Genomic DNA, 21,761 nt, shown 5'->3' with positions numbered 1-21,761 from the left:
TCCTAGAGGTAAACCCCTTATTTTCAGCTCGCACAGGTGGCAACTTTGTCATGCGCCAGAACCTCGGCTGCTACCCTTGTGGCTCTGTAACCAACCTGTGCACCAAGCTTATCACGCCTTGCCCCTTTCTCTCCTCTTCCCTAGCAGTGCTTCCCGGTGCATCTTGGTCCTGAATCCCACTTGCAGGGTCATCAGGGTACCCAAGGCTATCCCAAGGTTTGGTGATTTCCTAGAAGGAATCACAGCACTTGGCCATGACTATACAACAGAAGGATTCAGAGCAGAATCAGTGAAGGAAAGAGACATGAGCAAGACAAGCCCCTGAGGTCCTCTCCCAGGAGTGTCACATCACTGCAGTTAACAACAGACTACTAAGTTCAGGTTGCAGCACCTTTGTCAGGTAGCTTACAACTGCCTGTGACTCCAGCTTTCTTCTAATCTCAGTCGACACTGCACTCATGCACGTCATGTTCTCGAGTGCACACACACACATACACACACGTAAAAATGGACTAGAGACACACAGGCAGACATAATGTATAAGCAAAATGTTTAATTTATTTATCATTTTGGCCAAAACTGAGAGAAATTCTCAATCTGTCAATACCTAAACAATGTTACAGGTTATAGAAAAGGCAGAAAAATGCAACCAGTGTACATATGCAGGTTTAGTCAGTGTGTTTCATTTATTTGAACTGGAAGATAAGGCTTAGCTCCAGGGTTTGAGGGAACTAGTCATTTCTACTGCATACAGTCTTTGCTATGGGGAGTTGGAGCTGAAAGACACTTTTTGCCTAAATTTTCAAAGCCTCATTTCTATATAGGATCCACTGGACACCTTGCATCTCCCATGCACGGAGCACTTTCGGATGGCATGTGAGGTGCTTTCTGCCCACAGGGAAGCTCCCGAGAGACCTAGTGTCTGATGTTTTGACTGGGAACTAGCCATTTCTTCACCTTGGCCTACCATGTACCAAAACTACAGACTCCCCAGAGGAAAACTGGTGTTGAGCATAAACCACATTATACAAACAAAAGAGTCACATGGGGGGTGGGGGGAGTTTGCACTTTTTTTTTTCCAGTTTGCAAATGAAAAAGAGGAAAAGCTCAAAACTTCTAATGCCTCCTGAACTCTGGAGAGAAGGAGTTTGAAGCAATAGACAAAGAGGATTATTTCTTCACATTTGTATGCTGATTGATTATGTCCTTATAAAAACATATATTTCCCTTACAGTAAAATACAAAATACAAAGAATAATAATTCATAAACAGCATAACCAGGTTCAGAGACAGCAAGCTGCTGGGTGATACCAAGTGTTAATGCTTCTGTCTTGCTCTGGGGATGCCAGGGAAGGACCCTTCATCTAACAGAGGATTAAGAAGTCATAGGCAGTAGCTTCCAGTAGGCCCTAACTTTGATGGAAAGGTCTTCATTGCTATTGACTCAAAATATTACTCTCCCTCCAAGGGAGTCAGAAGGTTTATTCTGAGTCAGGTATAAGTGACCGGGGCCTAGAAGCATTGATTGTCCCGGCCTATAAGCAGCTACATGAAGTTTTATAGCCACAGAAAAAAAAGGAAAACTGCAAATCAATGCTTTGGTTTTTTTATCTTTGTTTTGTTTTGCTTTGCTTTGCTTTTACCAAGTGTATTGATGGGGATGTCAGGTTAGAAGAGTTAAAACAAAATGAGGAAATAGGTTATAGGTTCAGAGGCTGTCTGATGACATTTGTAGCTTTTGAGCTGGTAGAGACTAATGGTCTGCTGAATTTATGCATGCCAAAGATTTTATCTAACAGTTGAAAGGATGTTATGTAACAAGTGAGTGGATGATAAAGGGCTCTGTAGGAGACTAAGGTTAACCCAGGATAGCCTGACATTGGACCTGGGAATATTCCGGTTCTACACAGCCATAGACTTCCTTTATTCTCAAGTCGAGGTGTTCACTTTTATTATTCATATATACATATACATTCATATTCATATATACATATTATTCACATACAGGGAATGTGCTAAATAGGTTAGAGCAGTGGTTCCTAACCTTCCTAGTGCTGCGACCTTTTAATAATACAGTTCCTCATGCTGTGGTAACCCCAACCATAACATTATTTTTGTTGCTACTTCCTAACTAATTTGCTACCGTTATGAATTATAATATAAATATCTGATATGCTACCCCTGTGAAAGTGTCATTGGAGCCCCAAAGGGGTCACAGCCACAGGTTGAGAACCACTTAGTTAGAACCATATGGAAAAAAAAAGATCTGGGGAAGTGCATGCAAATCAGATGGCAGCTGTCCCTGTGCGAGTGCCCTTTCCTCACACAGCCCTGGGCACACTTGGAGCCACTGAGCAGCAAGAGCAGCGGCTCTTGCAGGAGGTGTGCCTGCATCCCTTCCAGCTGTAGAATAAGTGGCATCTGCCTGATGCAGCCATTGGAAACATTTTGTCTCTCTCAGTTTACTGAAAGTAATTTTACAGTTAGTATCTTAGGATGTAGTAGCCGTTACTAAAACTGAAAAGAAAGGAAGGATGCTCTCCAGCCTTTCAGAGAAAGGGTGTTAGCAGTCACAGCAACTGTCAGTTCTCGAACTTATTGTCTGACATGGCAGCAGCCATATTAGATAGTCTAGCCAGAGCTACCTGTGGAGAAAAACTAATAAACCCTCAGTACATATGATAAGTACCCTAATAAAATGTGCTTCACAGAGGAATGTGTAAATGATTAATTTTGCCTGGGGAAGCATTATCCCAGTGGTTAATTGAAGTTGATGTTCTCAATTCAGAAAAAGGAACAGAGATGGTTCCCTTATATCTGCCTTGGTTTTGTTCACCCTTTAGACAAGAGTTTGGGAGCTCTTTTGTTGTACTTGTTTTGATTCACTTTGCTTTGCTTTTTGAGACTCTGTAGCCCAGGCTCGTCTCTAACTCATCACAGCCTGTATGCTGGTTCACAGTAAACTTTGAACACCATGCTACTTTATCTTAAGAACTCAAAGTCTACACTAAGTCTACACTAGGTGCTTGTGAGTAGTCAGCCAAGCTTATTAAGTGGACTTGACCTCAAGTCATCTCCAATCAAATCAGCTCTGACTGTCCTCTGGCTCCCATTACAAATGGTGCAGTGTGGCTCTTTGCATCCAGAGTTTGATAGCTGAAGTTTAACACTGTTGAATCCGTAAATTACAGAGGTGTTCATATTTAGACTTTTGTTTTCTTTTCCAGTCTTGACTGCCATTGAAGGTACGGCGCACGGGGAGCCCTGCCACTTCCCTTTTCTTTTCCTGGATAAGGAGTATGATGAGTGCACCTCAGACGGGAGGGAAGATGGCAGACTGTGGTGTGCCACAACCTATGACTACAAGACAGATGAGAAGTGGGGCTTCTGCGAAAGTGCGTATTGTTCAAGTGGGGCACACCCTGTGCTTTAGGGCAGCATTTGGAAGGCATTTTCTAACTGTCCTCTTCCACATGGGCCAGTGTTACTGACAGGGTCACAGCCTTAAAGAAAGACTGTGAGCGTGTGATGCATTTATTTCAGGCTGTCACTTATGTCTCATTGATTCACAGGTACTTCTGTAAACCCTTGAGACAAGCTGTTGAACTAATTAATACAAAAGCATTTTGTCAATAATGGAAAATTAAAAGTAATCCAAAAACTACCTTACCTTAAACACTTAGAGTGAACTATGCTATGTGTATGTAACATTTGACATATGTATATTTAACCACCCTGTGTGTAAATGTTTCCCTCTTGTGGAAAGCTGTGCTTAGGGGACATAGAATGGAATACCAGATATCATTTCTAATATCACAGCATCCCTAGAAGACAGCATCAAATGTAGGCTGTCTCTAGATACAGGCCAGCGTGACTAGTTTAATATGTCAGGTTTTTCTACAAAAGGAGAATCACTTCTATACATAAATAAATACTGACCCTGCTGTCTTATGATGAGTTCTGCATTGTTTAAAATCATGCATTAAAGTAGCAAAATCATTTTTTAGAAATTCACAACAGTTGTCTAGGTTTTTCAGTGGCACATTAATCAGTATGAGACAGTAGTCAGCTGGACGTGAGCGACAGCTTGACTGATAGAGTGCTTGCCTGTCACGCACAAAACCCTGGGATTGGTCCCCAGCACCACATATACTGGATGTGGTGGCACACGCCTTAGTTGTAGCACTCTGAACACAGGAGCAAAAGCTCAATGGCCCCCTTGGTGACATAGGGAATCTGAAGCCAGGCTGGGCTACAGGAAACCCTGTTTCACAAAAAAAAAAAAAAAGAGAAAAAATTAATATACTTGAACATTGCATACTGAATTAGATCTGTTTAATAAAAGTCAGGTTTTAAGATTTTAATTGTATAATTAAATGCTTTTCTAAATGTACAACTTGTGACTTGAATATTGTGGCAGTTTTCTGTTTATTCTTCTCTAATAGTTTTTTGTTATTATTTTAGATGAATTTAGCATTTAATTTGAAATTTTAGTTGAACTGTATTTTAAACAGTCAACAGTACTAGCACAAAAATATCCTGAAAAGAAGCCTGATCTTGCTTTCTCAAAAAGAAAGGGACTTTGATGACTTTATGTTTTTTAGTCGTCTTTTGTCAGTTCAGGGCACATGTCAGCTGCTTTTAGAGTCAGTTTTGGTAGTAGTGAAAGATACTTCTCTCTGTGTCTTCCTGGGTGACGCGGTGGGTGAGCTTGGTACCGACAACTAAGACCATTCAATATATGTGTCATTTAATTGTCAGCTGAAGAAGATGCTGCCAAAAGACGACAGATGCAGGAAGCAGAGATGATCTATCAGGCCGGGATGAAGATACTGAATGGAAGCAATAGGAAGAGCCAAAAGAGGGAGTAGGTTCACCCCCCAGCACCTGCTCCTCTCAGACAGGCCTTTGCTGAAGCAGTCGTGAGACTGCGCTGCCAGAGACACAGAGATGTCTTAGTCCTGTTGCAAGAAACCTTCAAGTGGTTTTGGCAAACTTGAACTCATTAGGATGAAAAGATTATACAAATTGACCATAAGGCTGAGAAAAATGGCAATAGTAGATTAACGTTGTAGTCAGTTCTAAGACTTTAGAGTAAATACACTATTCAGATTCAAAAATAACATAAAATAATCCAAAAGAATTGTTGATTTTTGGTTTTGCTTTGAAATGTTCACCTAGAATGTAACACTCCAAAAGAATTCTAATATTTTATGTCTGCTTAATTTCTGCTGGTTTTCTTAGTCTATGTGTAGAATTAGAAAATTCTGAGTTATTTGAATATTTACCTGACATGATTATAATTTTCTACTGTAAATCTTGTTAACCTACTCATTGGATTTCTCATTCGTTGTTAGTGTAATTGGATCATTTTAAAATATTAGATATAAGGGAAACTGGCCCCTTAGCTGAATCAAACTATCCAGCATGTTTTCTACATATATAAATAACACGAGAAAGTAGAAATCATGTGTGGAAATTTATCATTATACAGTAAGGAAATTATGCTTCACTTGGTAATGAAAAATCGTGTAATGGCTGTTCTAAAATCGCTGCTGACTCTCTGTTTGATGGCTTCTGTTTAAAGAGCATATCGGTACCTTCAGAAGGCGGCAGGCATGAATCACACCAGAGCCCTGGAGAGAGTGTCCTATGCTCTCTTGTTTGGTGATTACCTCACACAGAATATCCAGGCAGCCAAAGAGATGTTTGAGAGACTGACTGAGGAAGGGTCTCCCAAAGGACAGACTGTAAGTGCGGCTCTTGGTTGTCGTTGCGGTTGGGGTTGATTTGGGGTGGAGGGCATTGTTTATGTGTATGGATGTTTTTCCTCCCTGTGTGTCTGTGCCCCACTGGTGTGCCTGGAACTCAAGGAGATCAGAAGAGGGCATCCTGTCCCCTGGAACCGGAGTTATAGATGGTTATGAGACACCTTGTGGGTGTGGGAATCAAACCAAGGTCTTCAGGAAGAGCACCCAGTGTCTTAACTATGGTCTGACTTAATCATCTCTCTAGCTCCTGCCCCTTTGTAATTTTTTTTAGCATGTATTTTAATAAAGTGTGTGTGAGAGAGAGAGTGTGTGTGTGAGAGAGAGAGTGTGTGTGTGTGTGTGTGTGTGTGTGTGTGTGTGCCTATGAGTGCCTGTGTGCACTTGAGTGCAGGAGGCAAGTAACATGAATGCTAAGAACTGAACTCAGGTCCTCTGGAAGACAGCACAAACTCTTACCTGCTGAGCCCTCTCTCCAGGCTCTCTCCAGTACCCAGCAATGGTTGATTCTAATAGCACTTGGTTCTCTGAGCCCTGACTCCTGTCAACAACTATAGAAGACTGAATGACAACATGCCATTTTACTTAATTCCTTGGATACTTATTTTCCTTCATCTAAGAAGGTTTATGGTCAATGAAGATAACTTTATAGCTACATCTTACCACAATTTCTTTTGTGTTTCTCAGTATTAAATCTATAGAGAGTGAAATATGAAGAACAATTCTACAGAGCAACAATTTTGTTTTATCTGAAATTTTTCATCATAATATTTTCCTCTAAAGTTAACCTTAATTTTTTATTATGTGTGTTAATATTTTATTAATATTAACTTTTAATTAATATTTTATTGTGTGTCTGTTAGTATATGAGTGTGTGTGCATGCATCCGTGTGTTATGGGTGCTCTAGGATGCCAGGGGACAGTACCAGATCCCTGGGATCTGGAGTTACAGGTGTTTGTAAGCATCCTGACACGGGTACAGATATCTGAACTCTGGTCCTTGTGATAGAGCAGCAAACACACCTGAGAGCTAAGCCATCCATCTCTCCAGCCCAATAGTGACATCTTTAAGAAATAAATAAACAAACAAACTGTTTGGGGACTGGAAATATAGTCAGGAAAAAGAGTATTTGCCTACCATATGCAAAGCCCTGGGTCCAGTTTCCTAGTAGTACACTACACACACACACACACACACACACACACCATCCCTCCAGCCTATGTGCCCATAATATATTCTTACAACATTGAGCTCAAAATTTTCTTCATCCTGATTTTTGTCCAGGCAAGTATCCATCACAGTATTACATTGTGGTTGTTATTTCTAACCCAGCTTTTGTCTGATTGGTTGGTTGGGTGCTTGATTTGTTTCTATGTTAGAAGTAGATGCAATTTGTCTACAGAATGTCTTGCCTGCATTTGTTCTCATCACAGCATCCATTAGTTAATTTTTCTATTACCTGTATTTCCTGTAAGCCAAATACCACAGCTAAAGTCTGGCAAACCTAAGTAACTGGTTTTAGCTAGGATACATTATAGGTGAATTGCAACACCATATTGCACAACATCCATTAATAGCACATCTTGTTATGTTATCAATTAGTAATATAGAGAATACAAAGATTGATACCTAGGCTTAAGAGTCCATCTGATGGGCGGAGGGAGAAATGGCTCAGCTGTTAAGAGCATGGCTGCTCGTCCAAAGAACCATGATTCAACTCCCAGCACACACTTCGTGGCTCACAACTGTAACTCCTTTTCTAGTGGATCCAACATCCTCTCCTGGCCTGCAAGAGGATGTATTACTGTATTACTGTATTACTCATGTGACACACAGATTCAGGCAAAGCATATATATATACACACATACATACACACACACACATATGTCCATACATACATTCTTAGGTTTTAGGTTTTAGTTTTCTCCTCTAAAATATCATTTCTCTGCCAACCTTGAGAACTTCCTGTTTCCCCCTAACCATAATTGAACGAGCCTTGTAAGACAGTCCTCTTAAGGTTTTATACTAACGGGATCATACCCATTATTTCCTGGGAGTATTTAAAGAGTCCACTGTTCTTTCTTCTCATTTTTAGTCTCATTTAAACTAAACTAGTTAAGACGCTATTGTAACTGTTCTTCTTTTGTTTCTGAAATGTTTTCCCTTCTTCAGTCAGCTTACATAAATCTATGTACACATATATATTATCCTCAGAAGCATTGATGTCTTTAAGGCAGTGTTGTTCCATTCAGACCCCACCAGGCACTCTCTCTGTGGTAATTAGTTTTAGCTGTTTCAGCAATCAGAACCCCCAAATCAGATACTTCTTGCTCTGCCAAATGAGATTGAGCCTTGTATTGCTTTCTTGCAAATGGTGACTCCTGGGCAACAGTTGACCGCCTTTGCAACCATCTCTCAGATCCTAGTCTTACATAACTGCAGGGGAGGCTGAGATGCGGGTGAGCGTCATAGACTAATGCTCTCTCCTATCCTCTGCCACTCTGCCCTTATCACTTGCGTAATGCGACTGACCAACTGCAACCTGCTGCTTCTTTATTTATACACGTTTCACCAAACAGAGTCAGACTGATGAGTATCCAAGAAGTACAGATTATGTGTTCAATTTTTTCATTACACATCACATGTAATTAGAAAATACAAACAGAACAAGTTTTATTATCAACCCTATAACTCCAATTTAGACTCTAAAAACTGTCTCCTCTAAAGGACACAGATTCATTTATATGACAGCCTGCTTTTAGGTTGGCAGTGTTTGCAGTTTGAAAGCACTCCAAACAGAAAATTATGAGCGGGTCTTTTTATGACCAGCAAATACTAATCCCTAACTTCTTTTACAGTTTGTTTCATTATCTACACTATAAAGTAGGGAGAGTTTATTTCCGTCAACCTATCTTATTTACTGCGGGTTATTCCTCCAGGGGTGTACCTTGTCCCACCCCATCTTTAGACTACACTTTCAGAGAGCTCTAAGGGTATTGTAGGAGGAGTCTGTGAACCTGTAACCTATTCTCCTGGCCAGTCAGACTTTGTTATTGTCTCTGTTTACCCTGCTACAACTATACTGTTAGAGTTTGCTGGGGCAGACACCCCAAGAAGGTTCCTGAAGTAATGGCCTCTTCTAGCTCTGTGCTTATCTGTGCTTAATGATCTCCAGGGCATAAAGAAGACTTCCAGATAGTAGCCAAATAAAGTTAATTTTAAAATTTTCCTAAAAAAGACTTAGACATCATTTTCCCAGGAAAGGACAGAAAATGAATCAATGCAGAAAGTCCCCAGCAACACACAGAGACCAAAACCTAAAAGTTAGAGACAGAAGGACAGCGGTCGGTCGCCGTGGTCGGCTCAGCTTTGCTGGAACTGTTTCAAGCAACTGTGCTGGCTTCATGATGCCATTTCCAGTGGATATGGCTGCCACTTAACCACTTAGTGTTTCTTCATTCCTGAGATTGCTTGGACACTATTGTCTTGGGAGACTTTTGTCCTCCCTGCAGAGAAAGAAATATGTTGATAGAATGTCACAAAAGGTGTTTTGTTTTCATAATGGCTAAAACAAATGAAGTACAAACCATGTTTAAATGCGGCTGACTTTGTTTTTCTAGTTAATACCTTCTTAACTTTCCTTTAACCTTCCAACTCAGCTTGAGTTGTTTAAAGTTGCACTTAGCAGTGTGGTTTATAAAAGGTTGAATGTATTGCTCCATCTCTTTAACTGAACCATCCTGCCTAGTTGTCCTCAAATCTTCATATTTAAAGATCTTTGACTCTTGTCAGTGTGTAAATTGTATGTGTCTTCACCAGAGTAACATATTGACTTCTCCTTTTACCCCAGGGTCTTGGCTTTCTCTACGCTTCTGGGCTTGGTGTTAATTCAAGTCAGGCAAAGGTAATGTTATTGAAGTCTTCCTGCACATTAAATTTGGAATTGAATCAGCACTGGCCTGTGCTCATTTGTGTATCTGATTTTTCACAGGCTCTTGTATATTATACTTTCGGAGCTCTTGGAGGCAACCTGATAGCCCATATGATTTTGGTAAGTGTGAACTTTAATCTAAGACTACTTGCATTAAATGGTAAAATGTATGTTTTTCAGTAGCTGTAAGTTTCCTAGCCTTGCTGTGAGATTCTCTTATGATCAAATATTCAGTTGAACATCTACCAGATTCTTGTTAATGGTTATAACACATTGAATCTACATGGGATAAAAATGTATGTAAATTGGAATTATTTATCAGAAGTATTTTTTTGATTAGATCATCCTAGATTTTGCATTTAAATTGATGTCCCTCTATCCAAAAGCTGTCCTAATAATGGACACTTACCAGTACCTGTGTATAAGCTGATAGCATTGACCTCTTATGTTGCTTAGTGATGCAGACCTTTCCACCAAAATCTTTTTGGGCTAAGTGGCTTAAGTTTCTTACACACTCACTTTGGGATAGGTCACATGACATGTGGTGCACGATGGGTACTATGTTTTTAAATGAGTATAAGTTCCTTGTTAGCAGGAATGTCCCGGTTGGACTGAATGGCCATAAAACTGAAAGTAGGAAACCTGTCCAACACACGAAGGGCTCTCCACACTTGGTTACTGACAGCACTGACAAGGATAGTCCAGCCAGCTGCGTAAACCATAGATAATTTCAAGAATAATTATTGAGTGATCATCAGGATCAGATTGTCTACCTTGGGTAGACAAAGATAGCCTACAGAGTAGACTGCTGGGAGCTGATACACAGGGCAGAAAGGAATCCAGCAAAATAGCACAACTGATTCCAGACAGCTCCTTCCTGCTTCCTGTTCTGGATAATCAATCGCCCCTCCCTCATTATTCTGTGGTCATTTGTTACTAGTGTGACTGTACCTGCTTCCAGTACACATTTCCTCAGTTGGCCAGTTTATGGTTTTGAATTGGTACACTCACCTCATTCTCACTGAGATTAAGTCTACAACAGGGTTGCCGTTGGTTCTGTGTGGAAATTGGTGAGGACTACGTCTATGCCTCACTCCTGAAGCTCACGGCACTCATCTAGTCGCTCTAGGAAGGTTCTTTTCTCGTGCTTAGCTATAGACTGCTTGTTGGAGTATGTGGGTCAGAGAACTGCAGAATCAGATTATGAGTGTGTGTGGTTGGCTCTACAGAAACTGGTGGTGGTGTAGTCTCACCCCAAGGTGTCTTACAGGGTTACCGCTACTGGGCTGGCATCGGAGTCCTCCAGAGTTGTGAATCGGCACTGACCCATTATCGTCTTGTTGCTAATCATGGTACCTGTTTTATTTTTCTCTTTCACCCTGTAGGGGAAAATAATGCAATTAATTTTAAATGTATATGTTTTGGTTGTAGTAGTTTAAATACTGAAAATGACTCTTCTAAGTGGGCTTTTAACGGTTTATCAAGAAACACATTTCTTTTACTTTTTATTCTTAAATGTTTCATAGTGGGAATCTAATTTGTTAATGTCTTATTATGCTGCCACCTGCTGACTACTACAGAAGTATTGCCATCAGCACCATGTCTGTCAGTGCCTGCCACTGTCCTGGACCTGCTCCTCGGTTTCATCTCATTCCCCTATTTGTCCTTCTCCATCAGTTGCTAGTGATATCTCCCTAACTGGAGGCTCTGTAGTCCAGAGAATACGGCTGCCTGATGAAGTGGAAAACCCAGGGATGAACAGTGGGATGCTGGAAGAAGACTTGATTCAGTATTACCAGTTCCTAGCTGAGAAGGGTGATGTCCAAGCACAGGTGTGTGTGCTTCAGGGAATGTCTTACTGCACTGTCTACTTAACCCAGGAAGGGAGGGCAGGCACCCACAGCTGTAAGGAATACTTGTCTTTGCTCTGGGCAGTTATTAGGTCTGTTTTAGAACCACCAGTGGATCCTGTACCAAAGAATATCCTACACTCTCAGCACCTTTTTCCCTATTAAAATGGCAGTTATTTGGGATATATAGAAATAAGTAATATGTACTAAGAATGGTTTTAGGGCTCACAGAAGGTAGTATTAAATTAAAACTGTAATGACTGTTACTCATGGAAGTTAGAGTGCAACTGCCTTGTCTACTTTTCCGGGGTGTATTTTGCTTTACGCGGTCTCTCTTACTTGCTGTCTGATTACCTTCCCTTTCCTCTGCGTTCTTGACCTTGATTTTGATGCCTTCCACTGTTACCTCCTCTGTCCGTGAACACAATGGCCAGGCTTTCCTTGTGTTCCCTAGAGATTACCACTCAGCTCTGCCTCCCAAGTCTACTGGGTAACATGATACCGTTCCCCAGGTGACTCGGAGACTTCACAGTATGCTTAGCAGTGTCTGATTCTGCATGCTCTTGTGACTCCCACGTTTCCTTTTATTCAGCACATACTAGTTTAAACTAGTTTTATTCAGCACATACTAGTTTAAACTTATGCAGATTGGTCTTTCCTCTTGTTTTCATTTCTTCCTTTCTAAGCTTCTCAGATATGTATGTTTGTTGGCTTAAGAGCATCCTTTACTATTTCCTTTAGAGCATGTTCACTGAATTCCGCATCATTTGTCTAAAAGCCTTTTAGGGAAGCAGGCTGAGGAGCCAGTAGATAAGGCTGCAGAGGTGTGAGGAGCAGAGCTCATGTGCCCAGAACCCACATACGTCCTAAGTGAGTGTGGCTCCTGCCTGCAGTGTGCTAGAACTCAGAACACAGAGACAGGGTCCCCAGAGTAAGCTGGCTGGCTAGAGTAGCCTTATTGGGGATCTCTGGGGTGAGTTGAGAGAGCCTGCCTCCATGAATAAGATGGAGAGCAGCTGAGGAATTCTAACATCAACCCCGGGCTTCCTCCTGCCTGCAGTTGCACCTGCACACATGTGTGCTTACACACGTGTGAAAATACATCCGTTCACAAACTCGGTATACATATACAAACGAGTGTTGTTTGTTTAAGGCATGCCTCTTTAGGTCTTGGCAGTTCTAAGATAATTGAAAAAGAATAAAGACTCAGGATTAAAGACTGGATTTCTAGTCTTGACTGCTGGTCTGACTTTAATTGCATGCCAGGTGCTCACTTTCACCTTTGCATCATTTGTGTTGCTTTTCAGGTTGGACTGGGACAGCTGCATCTGCATGGAGGGCGTGGAGTAGAACAGAATCACCAGGTATCCACCCTGTTGTAGGGCTTTCTTTACATTGTAGCAAAACATGGTGCTGTGTGTGTGTGTGTGCGTGTGTGTGTGTGTGTGTGTGTGCGTGTGCGTGTGTGTGTGTGTGCTTAGCTTGTCAGGCTCATTAACACCTGCCACAAATGAACTCTCATGACCTACCTGATGCCTGATAAATACATGAATACACCTCAGAAGGGCCAGAAAGGTTTCATTTACGTTGTGTGTGTGTGCCTATGTCTATGTGTGTCTGGGTGTGCCTGTTTCGGTATGCCATGTGTGAGCATGTGCTGATACAGAGGCCAGAAAAGGATGTCAGACACCTTGGAGCTTGAGTCACAGGTGGGTGTGAGCCACCAGATGTGGGTGCTGAGAACAGTACTCAGGTCCTGTAGAAGAATGCAGCGTGTGCTCTTAACTGCCAAGCCATCTCTGCAGCCCCAGATTTTATTACTCTTAAACTTAGCTCTTACTACTGCCCCAAACCCACATACACATCTTGACTTTCTTGTTGCTCTTAAATATATACTAGAACTGGGTCTGCAGACACCTTTTGGGGCTGGAGAGCTGGCTCAGCAGCTAGGAGTACTTGCTGCTCTTACAGGATCCTGAATTCTGTTCTCAGCACCTGTGCCAACAGTTTATAGCTAGCCTCTCCAGTTCCAGAGGATCTGACACCTCTGGGGCCCTGCAGTTACCTATACTCAGGTATACATACACACACTCAGACACACATAAATACTCAAAATTAAAAATTATTTTTTTTAAAAAAAGCAAAATGGAAGCTATAAAAAAGAGCACTTTTTTAAAGGATCCTTTCTAGGACTGAGGAAATGTTATTAGAAATCAGAAGCAGACAGCTATTCCCATCTAATCTATAGCTACTCACCAAGTTGTATCTGCTTTCTGTCCTAAAGATGACTGATCTCTTTCCTTCACTCCATCATTGACACCTGCCACTTGTCTGAATCACCTGCCACCTGCAGTTTCTAAGTGTCGATGTGTCTCTGTAAACACAGAACCCATCCTGTGGTTCACCTAAAACTCTCAGTGCTCTGTAGGTTCTAGTAGCTTAAAGATTTTCCCTTTAACATGACATCCAAGACCCATCCCAGTGTCTGTACCCCTCCAACCCATTGCTGTCTAAGGCAGGAGCACACAAGTTTCTAAGGTCTTTCAACCTATTGAGAGCCTCTCTTTCTCATGACTTTAAGGGATGTCCCCCTGTCTGTGGTGACCATCCTACCCAGCCTCAAGAATTCAACATCAACCTGTAATGTCTCCCCATCAACCCCGTCCCCACTCCAGAAAAGACCACACATGACAAAGGATGCCTGAGAATATGTGCTCTTTGTGATTCTTGCCCACGGTAGATTAATTTGTTATATAACTTGTTTTCCTGGCTAGAGCCTAAGTTCAAGAGAGCACAGCCATGTGTACCTTGTTTACCATTTTATCCAGACCCCAGCAGAACCAAGCACGTAGTAAGTTCTCAAGAAGGATTTGTCAAACTCATAAAACTCTTATTTTGCTATCATGCTAACTAACTATACCAAGTAAAGGTGGCTTTTCTTTATTTGGGCAGCTTTTGGCAGCTGCTGCTGTCTCTTGGTCACCAAAATGTATGCTAGATGCTGCTACTTAACAAAAATAATGAGAGCGCGGGATTCTGATAGGCTTTGCCCAGAGCGCTTGCATAGCAAGAACTGGGAGTGTGCTGTGTGCTGTGTGCTGCGGAAGCCTGTAAAACAGCTCTACAGTGGAAGGTTGTTTCACGGGCTCTGCGAAAGGAAGGAAAGGATTTCCCAGCACCAGTCCAACAAACAGTGCAGTTTCTACTGTGTGCCAGGCACTGCCAGGTTTTCAGAACACAGCACTGGACAGGAAGCTGACAGGAAAGACTTCTTTAGGGAGAAGAGGGTAGTGTATTGACCCTGGAGGTAGAGCCATTCCAGGGCAAAAGGATAGGGGTAGAAGAGAGTGAGGCTGGTATTCTCATATTGCTGACATCGTAGGACATAGTAATTCTGAGTCAGTCAGTGCTTGCTCGTGTCAGCTGAACCTCTGTATTTCAAGGGACTCTTAGAGCCAGCATGCTCAGATTTGAAAACATTGGCTTTTGCTACAATGGGGAAAGTGAGTTAGTAGAATCCCAAAATACAATCAGGGAAATGAAAGTGGAGAATATTTCAGACGTTCATATGAGAGAAAATGTAATATGGAATAGAACCGTGGTACAGACCGTCAGCAAGGAGGCTCATTTTGTACTTTGTGAGCTCCATAATTAGACAAGCTCCGAGCTCAGAAATGTAAATATAGATGCTGCCATCATGTAGATGGTAATGTGAAGCATGGTAAGGCTGCTCAGAGAATATAAAATGAAAATGGGGGCATCAGTTGAGCCTTGAAGAACTTGACTGTAAAGAGGCAGATGGTAGAATAAGGGTTAGCAAGGGTGGCTTCTATGGTGCAGGTAGAGACAGGGCTAAGGAGACCAGTACAGAGTGACACTTGAAGGCAAGAGAGTGAGGTAGACTGCAGAGGGTGCTGCAGAGGGGCAGAGTGAGATGACAGACTTGTACTAGTGATGCAAAGGTTGTGCTTAACTTAACAAGCTTCCTTCTGAAGTAGTCAGTGAAAGCCAGTCGCGTGTAGAAAGGAGAACTCTGTAGTGGTCCCATTGAAGAGAAGCTGAAAGTCTGAAGAAAAAAATGTGTTTTGTATTTCTTGGTATATTTTTTAGTAACAGATTAAGGAAAGTGTACTTGAACAAAAAAGAATAGAGAGGGAGAGGATAAATCATCCAGAGAAACAAGCACCAGGCAACAGAAGTGAGCCACGGCAGCGTTGAGCTGAGAGGGTGGCACTGAGTGTCCCCCAGCACAGTGCTTAGCCGTGGACTCCAGCCCCAGACTTTCCTCACTATACAAAGGCAGTTGTACTTCAGAATATGCCCAGGCCTTGCGGCTGCCTCTTAGTTTCTTTCCTTCCTCACGGGTACCAATAGTAAAGTAGACTGCTGAAGTAGCGCTGCCTGACCCCTATCACATCTCCTATAAATAAGAGATCATCTATCTTATCTGCGAAGTTTAGGGAACACCATTTCTCTGTGGTTATAAAACTTGTAGTTATACACAATTCTGATTGAAATCCTGATGAATATTCTTGGGGGTTTTTTGTTGGTGGTGGTGGTGGTGGTAGTTTTTTGTTTGTTCCTTTTTTAAATTAGATATTTCCCTTATTTACATTTCAAATGTTGTCCGCTTTCCTGGTTTCCCCTCCTAAATATTCTTGTTTTAAAAGCCACTTTAATATAGGGAAAAAAATGTTTCCTGATATTCCTGAAATAAGTGTTTTTGTTGAAAAGAATTCTGTTAAGAAATAATTATTGTTATAATTCTCTCACAGAGAGCGTTTGACTACTTCAACTTAGCAGCGAATGCTGGCAATTCACACGCTATGGCCTTCCTGGGAAAGGTACTGTACACCTGCAGTTGTTTATAGAACAGCAAAATACAATTCTCAGTGCAAGTGTACTATGTCCTGTCTTAAGGTCAATGCTGTGTGAAGCACTTTCTCAGACAACTTAGACATAGCATTTGTTCCTCAATGTGTTCACTGTGAGCTCCTAGTGTTGTGTCTATCTGTTGTGTACAGTGATGAGGGTTGTATTGTATGCTGCATGCGTTTTACTAAGAGTCATAGTTGCATTTCTTTTCACAGTGGAGTGAGTGAGAGGGATTTCAGCATTTGTCTGCAGATCTTTTCATTGTCTTAAATATGACAACTGTGAGCACCTCTAAGTGTAGTCATCTAAAACCTAATGAATGATTCTATGTCAGGGAAGAATTCCATTTTCACTAATTTTAACATTAAAACAGTGCAAACTGGCAGTTGTTCATGTATAGCCAAATCATAAAGTAGAGAAATTCAGGTGGATTCCAAAAATTTTACATATAGGGAAATCTCTTCCAGGCTCACCACATAATCCCAGCCAGCAAACTAGGAGCTGGAGCATTCTATGCAAGCATTCCAATGTCATTGTGTGTACTGTGTTGTACTGATGCTGTGGGAGTGAGCATCATAACACGGGATCTTTCCTTTTTCCTTTATCTGTTTTATTCCCAACATTTTTACTTAAATTACTAATTAATCCTATGTCTAAAAGCAACCTTAGTGCTGTTTCCTTAGTGTATTATGTGGATGGGAAGCACTGCTGGCCACTTGTTTTCCTGTCTTCTTAGGCCTTACCTGGGCCTATAGTCATTCTTGTTTATACCTTGTTAAATAACTTTTTAGTTACTTAACTTTTAGTCAACTTTTGTTTCTGTGTGTTTGCACACAGATACTGTGTGTATAGGTGTGCATACACATGTGTGTGTCTAGAGAGAGAGACCAGAAAACAGCCTTGGGTATCATCCACCTTATTTTTGAGACAGGGTCTCTCATTGGCCTGGAACTTAACTAGTAGGCCAGGTTAGCTGTCCAGCAGGCCTCTTGAATCTGCCTTCTGTCTCTGCCTCCCAAGCTCTGAGGCTGCAGGTGCACACCATCATGTCCACCTTCTTTATATATGGGCTCTGGGTTCTAGCTTAGGTCTCCATGCCTGCATCCAGTAGTTTACCAACAGAGCCATCTCCCCAGCTACCTGTTAACACCAGATGCATCTTTTACCCTGTCCTGGGGCAACTTGGTAGAGGAAAGGGCAACGCAGACTTTGGGACTCTTGAAAGTCTGCTTGTACTGATGGGATCAGTCATCTGGTCTCAACTCAGTTATTAGCCACCTAACTGCCCAGGGTTAAAGATTTCTTTGCCTGGCCTGGTTAGATGGCTCAGCAAATAAAAACGATACCTAGGACCCAGACTGTTGATGGGGAGGAACAAGTTGTCCTCTGACCTCCACACATGTACTGTTACCTGCATACCTACCCATAAGCACATATACATAAGCAAATGTTATTTTCACATTTTAAGATTTCTTGAGGCAGCCAGTAACCTGCTTTATATATTCAAATACATACATATACATATATATATATATATATTTAATAGAATACCAAATACTTAAAAATATGTGCCGGACGTGGTGGCCCACGCCTTTAATCCCAGCACTCGGGACGCAGAGGCAGGTGGATTTCTGAGTTCGAGGCCAGCCTGGTCTACAGAGTGAGTTCCAGGACAGCCAGGACTATACAGAGAAACCCTGTCTCGAAAAAACAAAAACAAAAACAAAAATATGTATATATTTACCAATAAAAGTCTGCTTTCAATTCTATACTTTTCTATGAAGAATTGTAAACTTTGTGGGGTAATGTCATGAAAGCTAGTAACAGTGAAAATTAGATGAGTAGGGGAAACACTGTCTGGAGACTGGGGATGACTCCACATGAAATCTGGGCTGTTTTCCAGATGTATTCTGAAGGAAGTGACATCGTACCTCAGAGTAATGAGACGGCACTTCACTACTTTAAGAAAGCTGCTGACATGGTAAGACTTCCCAACCTGTGTGCTGTTACCAGAGTTCCCTGAGTGGGTGTGTTGAAGGATTAATCATAACAACTGGGCGAGTGTTAGCTTAGTGTTTCCTAATCTGGAGAATACTAGTTCTTAGCCAAGAAATTGGGAGTTACAAAACCTACCTCAGCTGCATCCATAATCTAGTTCTATTGATAAAAGCATCCATAATCTAGTTCTATTGATAGCCATGATGCACAACTTGGGCTTTCTTTGACCCAGAAAAAAAAACGCGTATAGGATACTTAAAACCCTGTATGCTTTCTGAGTATTTCCCGACCTCTTTCCAACTGTAGATGACTGTGCATCACAGTGGTACTTGAGAAATGCTGTGACGCGTCTTTTTATGATGTCATCTATCCCTCTGAGTTGAGTGAATTCTAGAATTTTCTGTTTACTTGACTCTATGTCACTGCATTAGTCTTAAGGACCATTACCTGCAGGTAGCATTGTTGCTGTTAACATGACTGCTGACTCTGCCCCATGGCATCGTCCTTCCTTCTTCCTCAGGCAGGAAAGCACCAATGCATAAATGCCTCACGGGCAGTAATGGTAGCCACATTGTGTCACAAATTCATGGTACTGATGGTCATAAGTCAGGTCATAAGAATTGATCTTAAAGGCAGTTAATGCTTTAATCCTTGAAAGCAAATACTGACAGTGCACTGGTGTCTAAAAGGCAAGTTATGTTTAATATGGCTAGAAAGAAAAAGGTTGTCCTTATTTGGAAACTACTTAAGACATATTTCAGTGTCCTCAACCATTTCTTTTGTAGTCATTTGTCCGCCCCTGTGTTTGATGCTCTTATCACTGTTGTCTGATTTCTCTGGTTTACAGGGCAACCCGGTGGGACAGAGCGGGCTTGGAATGGCCTACCTCTACGGAAGAGGCGTTCAAGTTGTAAGTGTGCAGTGTGGCATGCTGGCGTTAGGGAGCAGTCAGCCAGTACTGGTGGGAGGTAGTCCTTGACCAGAGCCACCCAGCTTAGTGAGCCATCCCACTGCAGCAAGCCAGAGCCGTCCCTGCTGACTCATTAGCTGGCTTGTTCCTCACACCTCACCTAACTGCCTCCTTAGGCCAACTCCATCTCTGGACCATCTGACGGGTAGAGTTCTTCTGAGTCTCTCCCTTCTGGGCAGACTCCTTTGCTCCTTCCAGCCTTTGCCTCTGTTCTCTCCAGTCCTTTGCTGAAAGCCCAGTGCCTCCAAAGAACGAGCCTTGATAAGCCACCTTAGTTCTTGGTTGTCAGGTTTCTGTCTCATAGCCAGGTCACCAGTAACCTCCTAAATGTCGGTGTTGTGTCTGCAAGCACTTGCTTGTCCTCGGCCCTCCTCTCAGGGCAGCTGCCACTGAATCATGATGTTATTCCAAGCAACATACATTGCTGTGTCTGAAACTAAAGGCTGGGTTTTTAAATCTTACCTGTAGTTTTTTTCTAACATAAAAAACAGTGATGCCTTTGACTCCTGGTAAGTAGGATACCAAATTTCAGAGTAATGTATTTTAAGTTTTTCTACAGTTACATAGGCCTTTGGGATTGAAAAACAGCATCTTTTGATGTACACAGGAAGGAAACAAATAAAAAATAGTATTACTTAATATGAGAAAAATTAAGGTTTAACGGTGTATAGTAGTAAAAAGAGTTTTTCTTAATTCGTGCTCTAGTGTTCTACTTGTGTTTCTGCTTTCTGAGGTCAAACATAAATTGTTTCACAAAACTCTTTCTTTAATCTAAAATTTTTTTTTAATGTTTATGTTTTTGTGTTTGTTTGTTTGTTTGTTTAGAATATGTAGACTTTGTTTACACAGCACGTGGCTCTGGGCTTCCCTGTGTATCAGTCTTTACTGCTTTCTTACCATTTGACCTCTCCTTCTACAGAATTATGACCTGGCCCTCAAGTATTTCCAGAAAGCTGCTGAGCAAGGCTGGGTGGATGGGCAGCTGCAGCTCGGCTCTATGTACTACAGTAGGTATCATCAGAGTGAGTGACAGAGGGAACAGTCGCAGCCAGTGTCCACTAGATGGCGATAGCATAAAGAAACGGGGGAGTCAGTTCTGGGAAGTTCATACTCTATCAATTCAATTACTTATGCCTCTCGTTTCTCATTACCATTTGTATTAATCTGCATTGGTGAGATTGACATGTTTTGCTGGGTAAGACCTCTGACTTCCAGTGGGTTCATTCCTCTTGAAGTTTCTCTGGTGCTTACCTAAATCCTGTTTCAGACTGCTCGCCTTTCATTTGTCCTTGTTTTATCTTTCTTGCAGATGGCATTGGAGTCAAGAGAGATTATAAGCAGGCCTTGAAGTATTTTAATCTGGCTTCGCAAGGAGGCCATATCTTGGCTTTCTATAACCTAGCACAGATGCACGCCAGCGGCACAGGGGTGATGCGGTCCTGTCACACTGCAGTGGAGGTGAGGTCTGTTCTGTAGCTTGTCTGTAGGAATGGGTTTACTGCTGGAAAGACCTGCCCTTTGCATGCCAGTTCCCCTAACCTGATTCCTTCCATGGTCGAAGCTGACTCCACTCACTAGCCTTGACACACTGAGGGAAGAAACTGGCGAGCTATGCTTACTGCTGTCCTCACCTGTTTGTTCCTGTAAGAAGCAGTGTTTGCAAGGGTCAGTGTAGATGATGCTAGTATCAAAGAGTACATTGAAAGAGGTATGGAAAGAGCAAGGCCAGCATCTCCTAGCTGGGATGGCTTCCCCTCCGCTCTCACACCTGTCGTTGGAGGCACACTGATAAAGGCTTCGAACCCTTTGGAGATCTGTCTTTGCTTTATTTAGAGTCCTCACTTGTAAACTGAGATTTTTCATAGAACTCACCTCATGAACAGTCCTCAGGTAGGAGAATGTGCTGATGCCTGTAATACACAGGTGTCTCTAGAACAGCCCTGGCCACAGTAAATAGTCTGCAGGTTGCTGTTGTTTTTACTATGTGTTTGCTTCTAAAGAGTAAGGAAAGCCAGAAGTCAGCAGGTCATGGAGCAGATTTAATCATCAGCCCAGCCAAGCTGCCAAGGTTTTGTTCCTCTTTGCACAGTTGTTTAAGAACGTGTGTGAGCGAGGTCGCTGGTCAGAGAGACTGATGACTGCCTACAACAGCTATAAGGATGAGGACTACAATGCTGCAGTGCTCCAGTACCTCCTGCTGGCTGAGCAGGGCTACGAGGTGGCACAGAGTAACGCAGCCTTCATCCTCGACCAGAGTAAGTCCTGTTGACGCTTTAACCACGTTAGCAATATAGTTTCAAAGTGAAGTGAACAACAAACTCCCCTTTCCCTACCCGAGTCCCTAGACTGGGCTAAAACCTGCTCCAG

General features: G+C 42.1%; 1 protein-coding gene across 3 annotated transcripts in view; it reads left to right on the top strand.

Moving 5' to 3' along the window:
• Sel1l (SEL1L adaptor subunit of SYVN1 ubiquitin ligase) overlaps positions 1–21,761 on the top strand; it is a 42,627-nt gene that overhangs the window by 12,065 nt on the left and 8,801 nt on the right. For 2 of the 3 annotated variants that reach the window (XM_085830605.1, XM_021178763.2), the window contains exons 4-17: positions 3,228–3,395; positions 4,762–4,867; positions 5,588–5,750; positions 9,621–9,674; positions 9,762–9,821; positions 10,972–11,053; positions 11,379–11,533; positions 12,859–12,915; positions 16,327–16,395; positions 18,330–18,407; positions 19,272–19,334; positions 20,314–20,401; positions 20,704–20,852; positions 21,484–21,649. In XM_085830605.1, the coding sequence (XP_085686731.1) occupies positions 3,228–3,395; positions 4,762–4,867; positions 5,588–5,750; positions 9,621–9,674; positions 9,762–9,821; positions 10,972–11,053; positions 11,379–11,533; positions 12,859–12,915; positions 16,327–16,395; positions 18,330–18,407; positions 19,272–19,334; positions 20,314–20,401; positions 20,704–20,852; positions 21,484–21,649 (1,458 nt within the window). The remainder of the gene's footprint in view (positions 1–3,227; positions 3,396–4,761; positions 4,868–5,587; positions 5,751–9,620; positions 9,675–9,761; positions 9,822–10,971; positions 11,054–11,378; positions 11,534–12,858; positions 12,916–16,326; positions 16,396–18,329; positions 18,408–19,271; positions 19,335–20,313; positions 20,402–20,703; positions 20,853–21,483; positions 21,650–21,761) is intronic. The other variant, XM_021178760.3, reaches the window with a different exon arrangement.

This window comes from Mus caroli, unplaced genomic scaffold (genome assembly GCF_978045245.1).
Source record: "Mus caroli unplaced genomic scaffold, Mus_caroli_1 scaffold_14, whole genome shotgun sequence".
Classification (NCBI taxonomy): Eukaryota; Metazoa; Chordata; class Mammalia; order Rodentia; family Muridae; genus Mus; species Mus caroli.
This window is presented reverse-complemented; position numbering and strand designations above follow the sequence as displayed.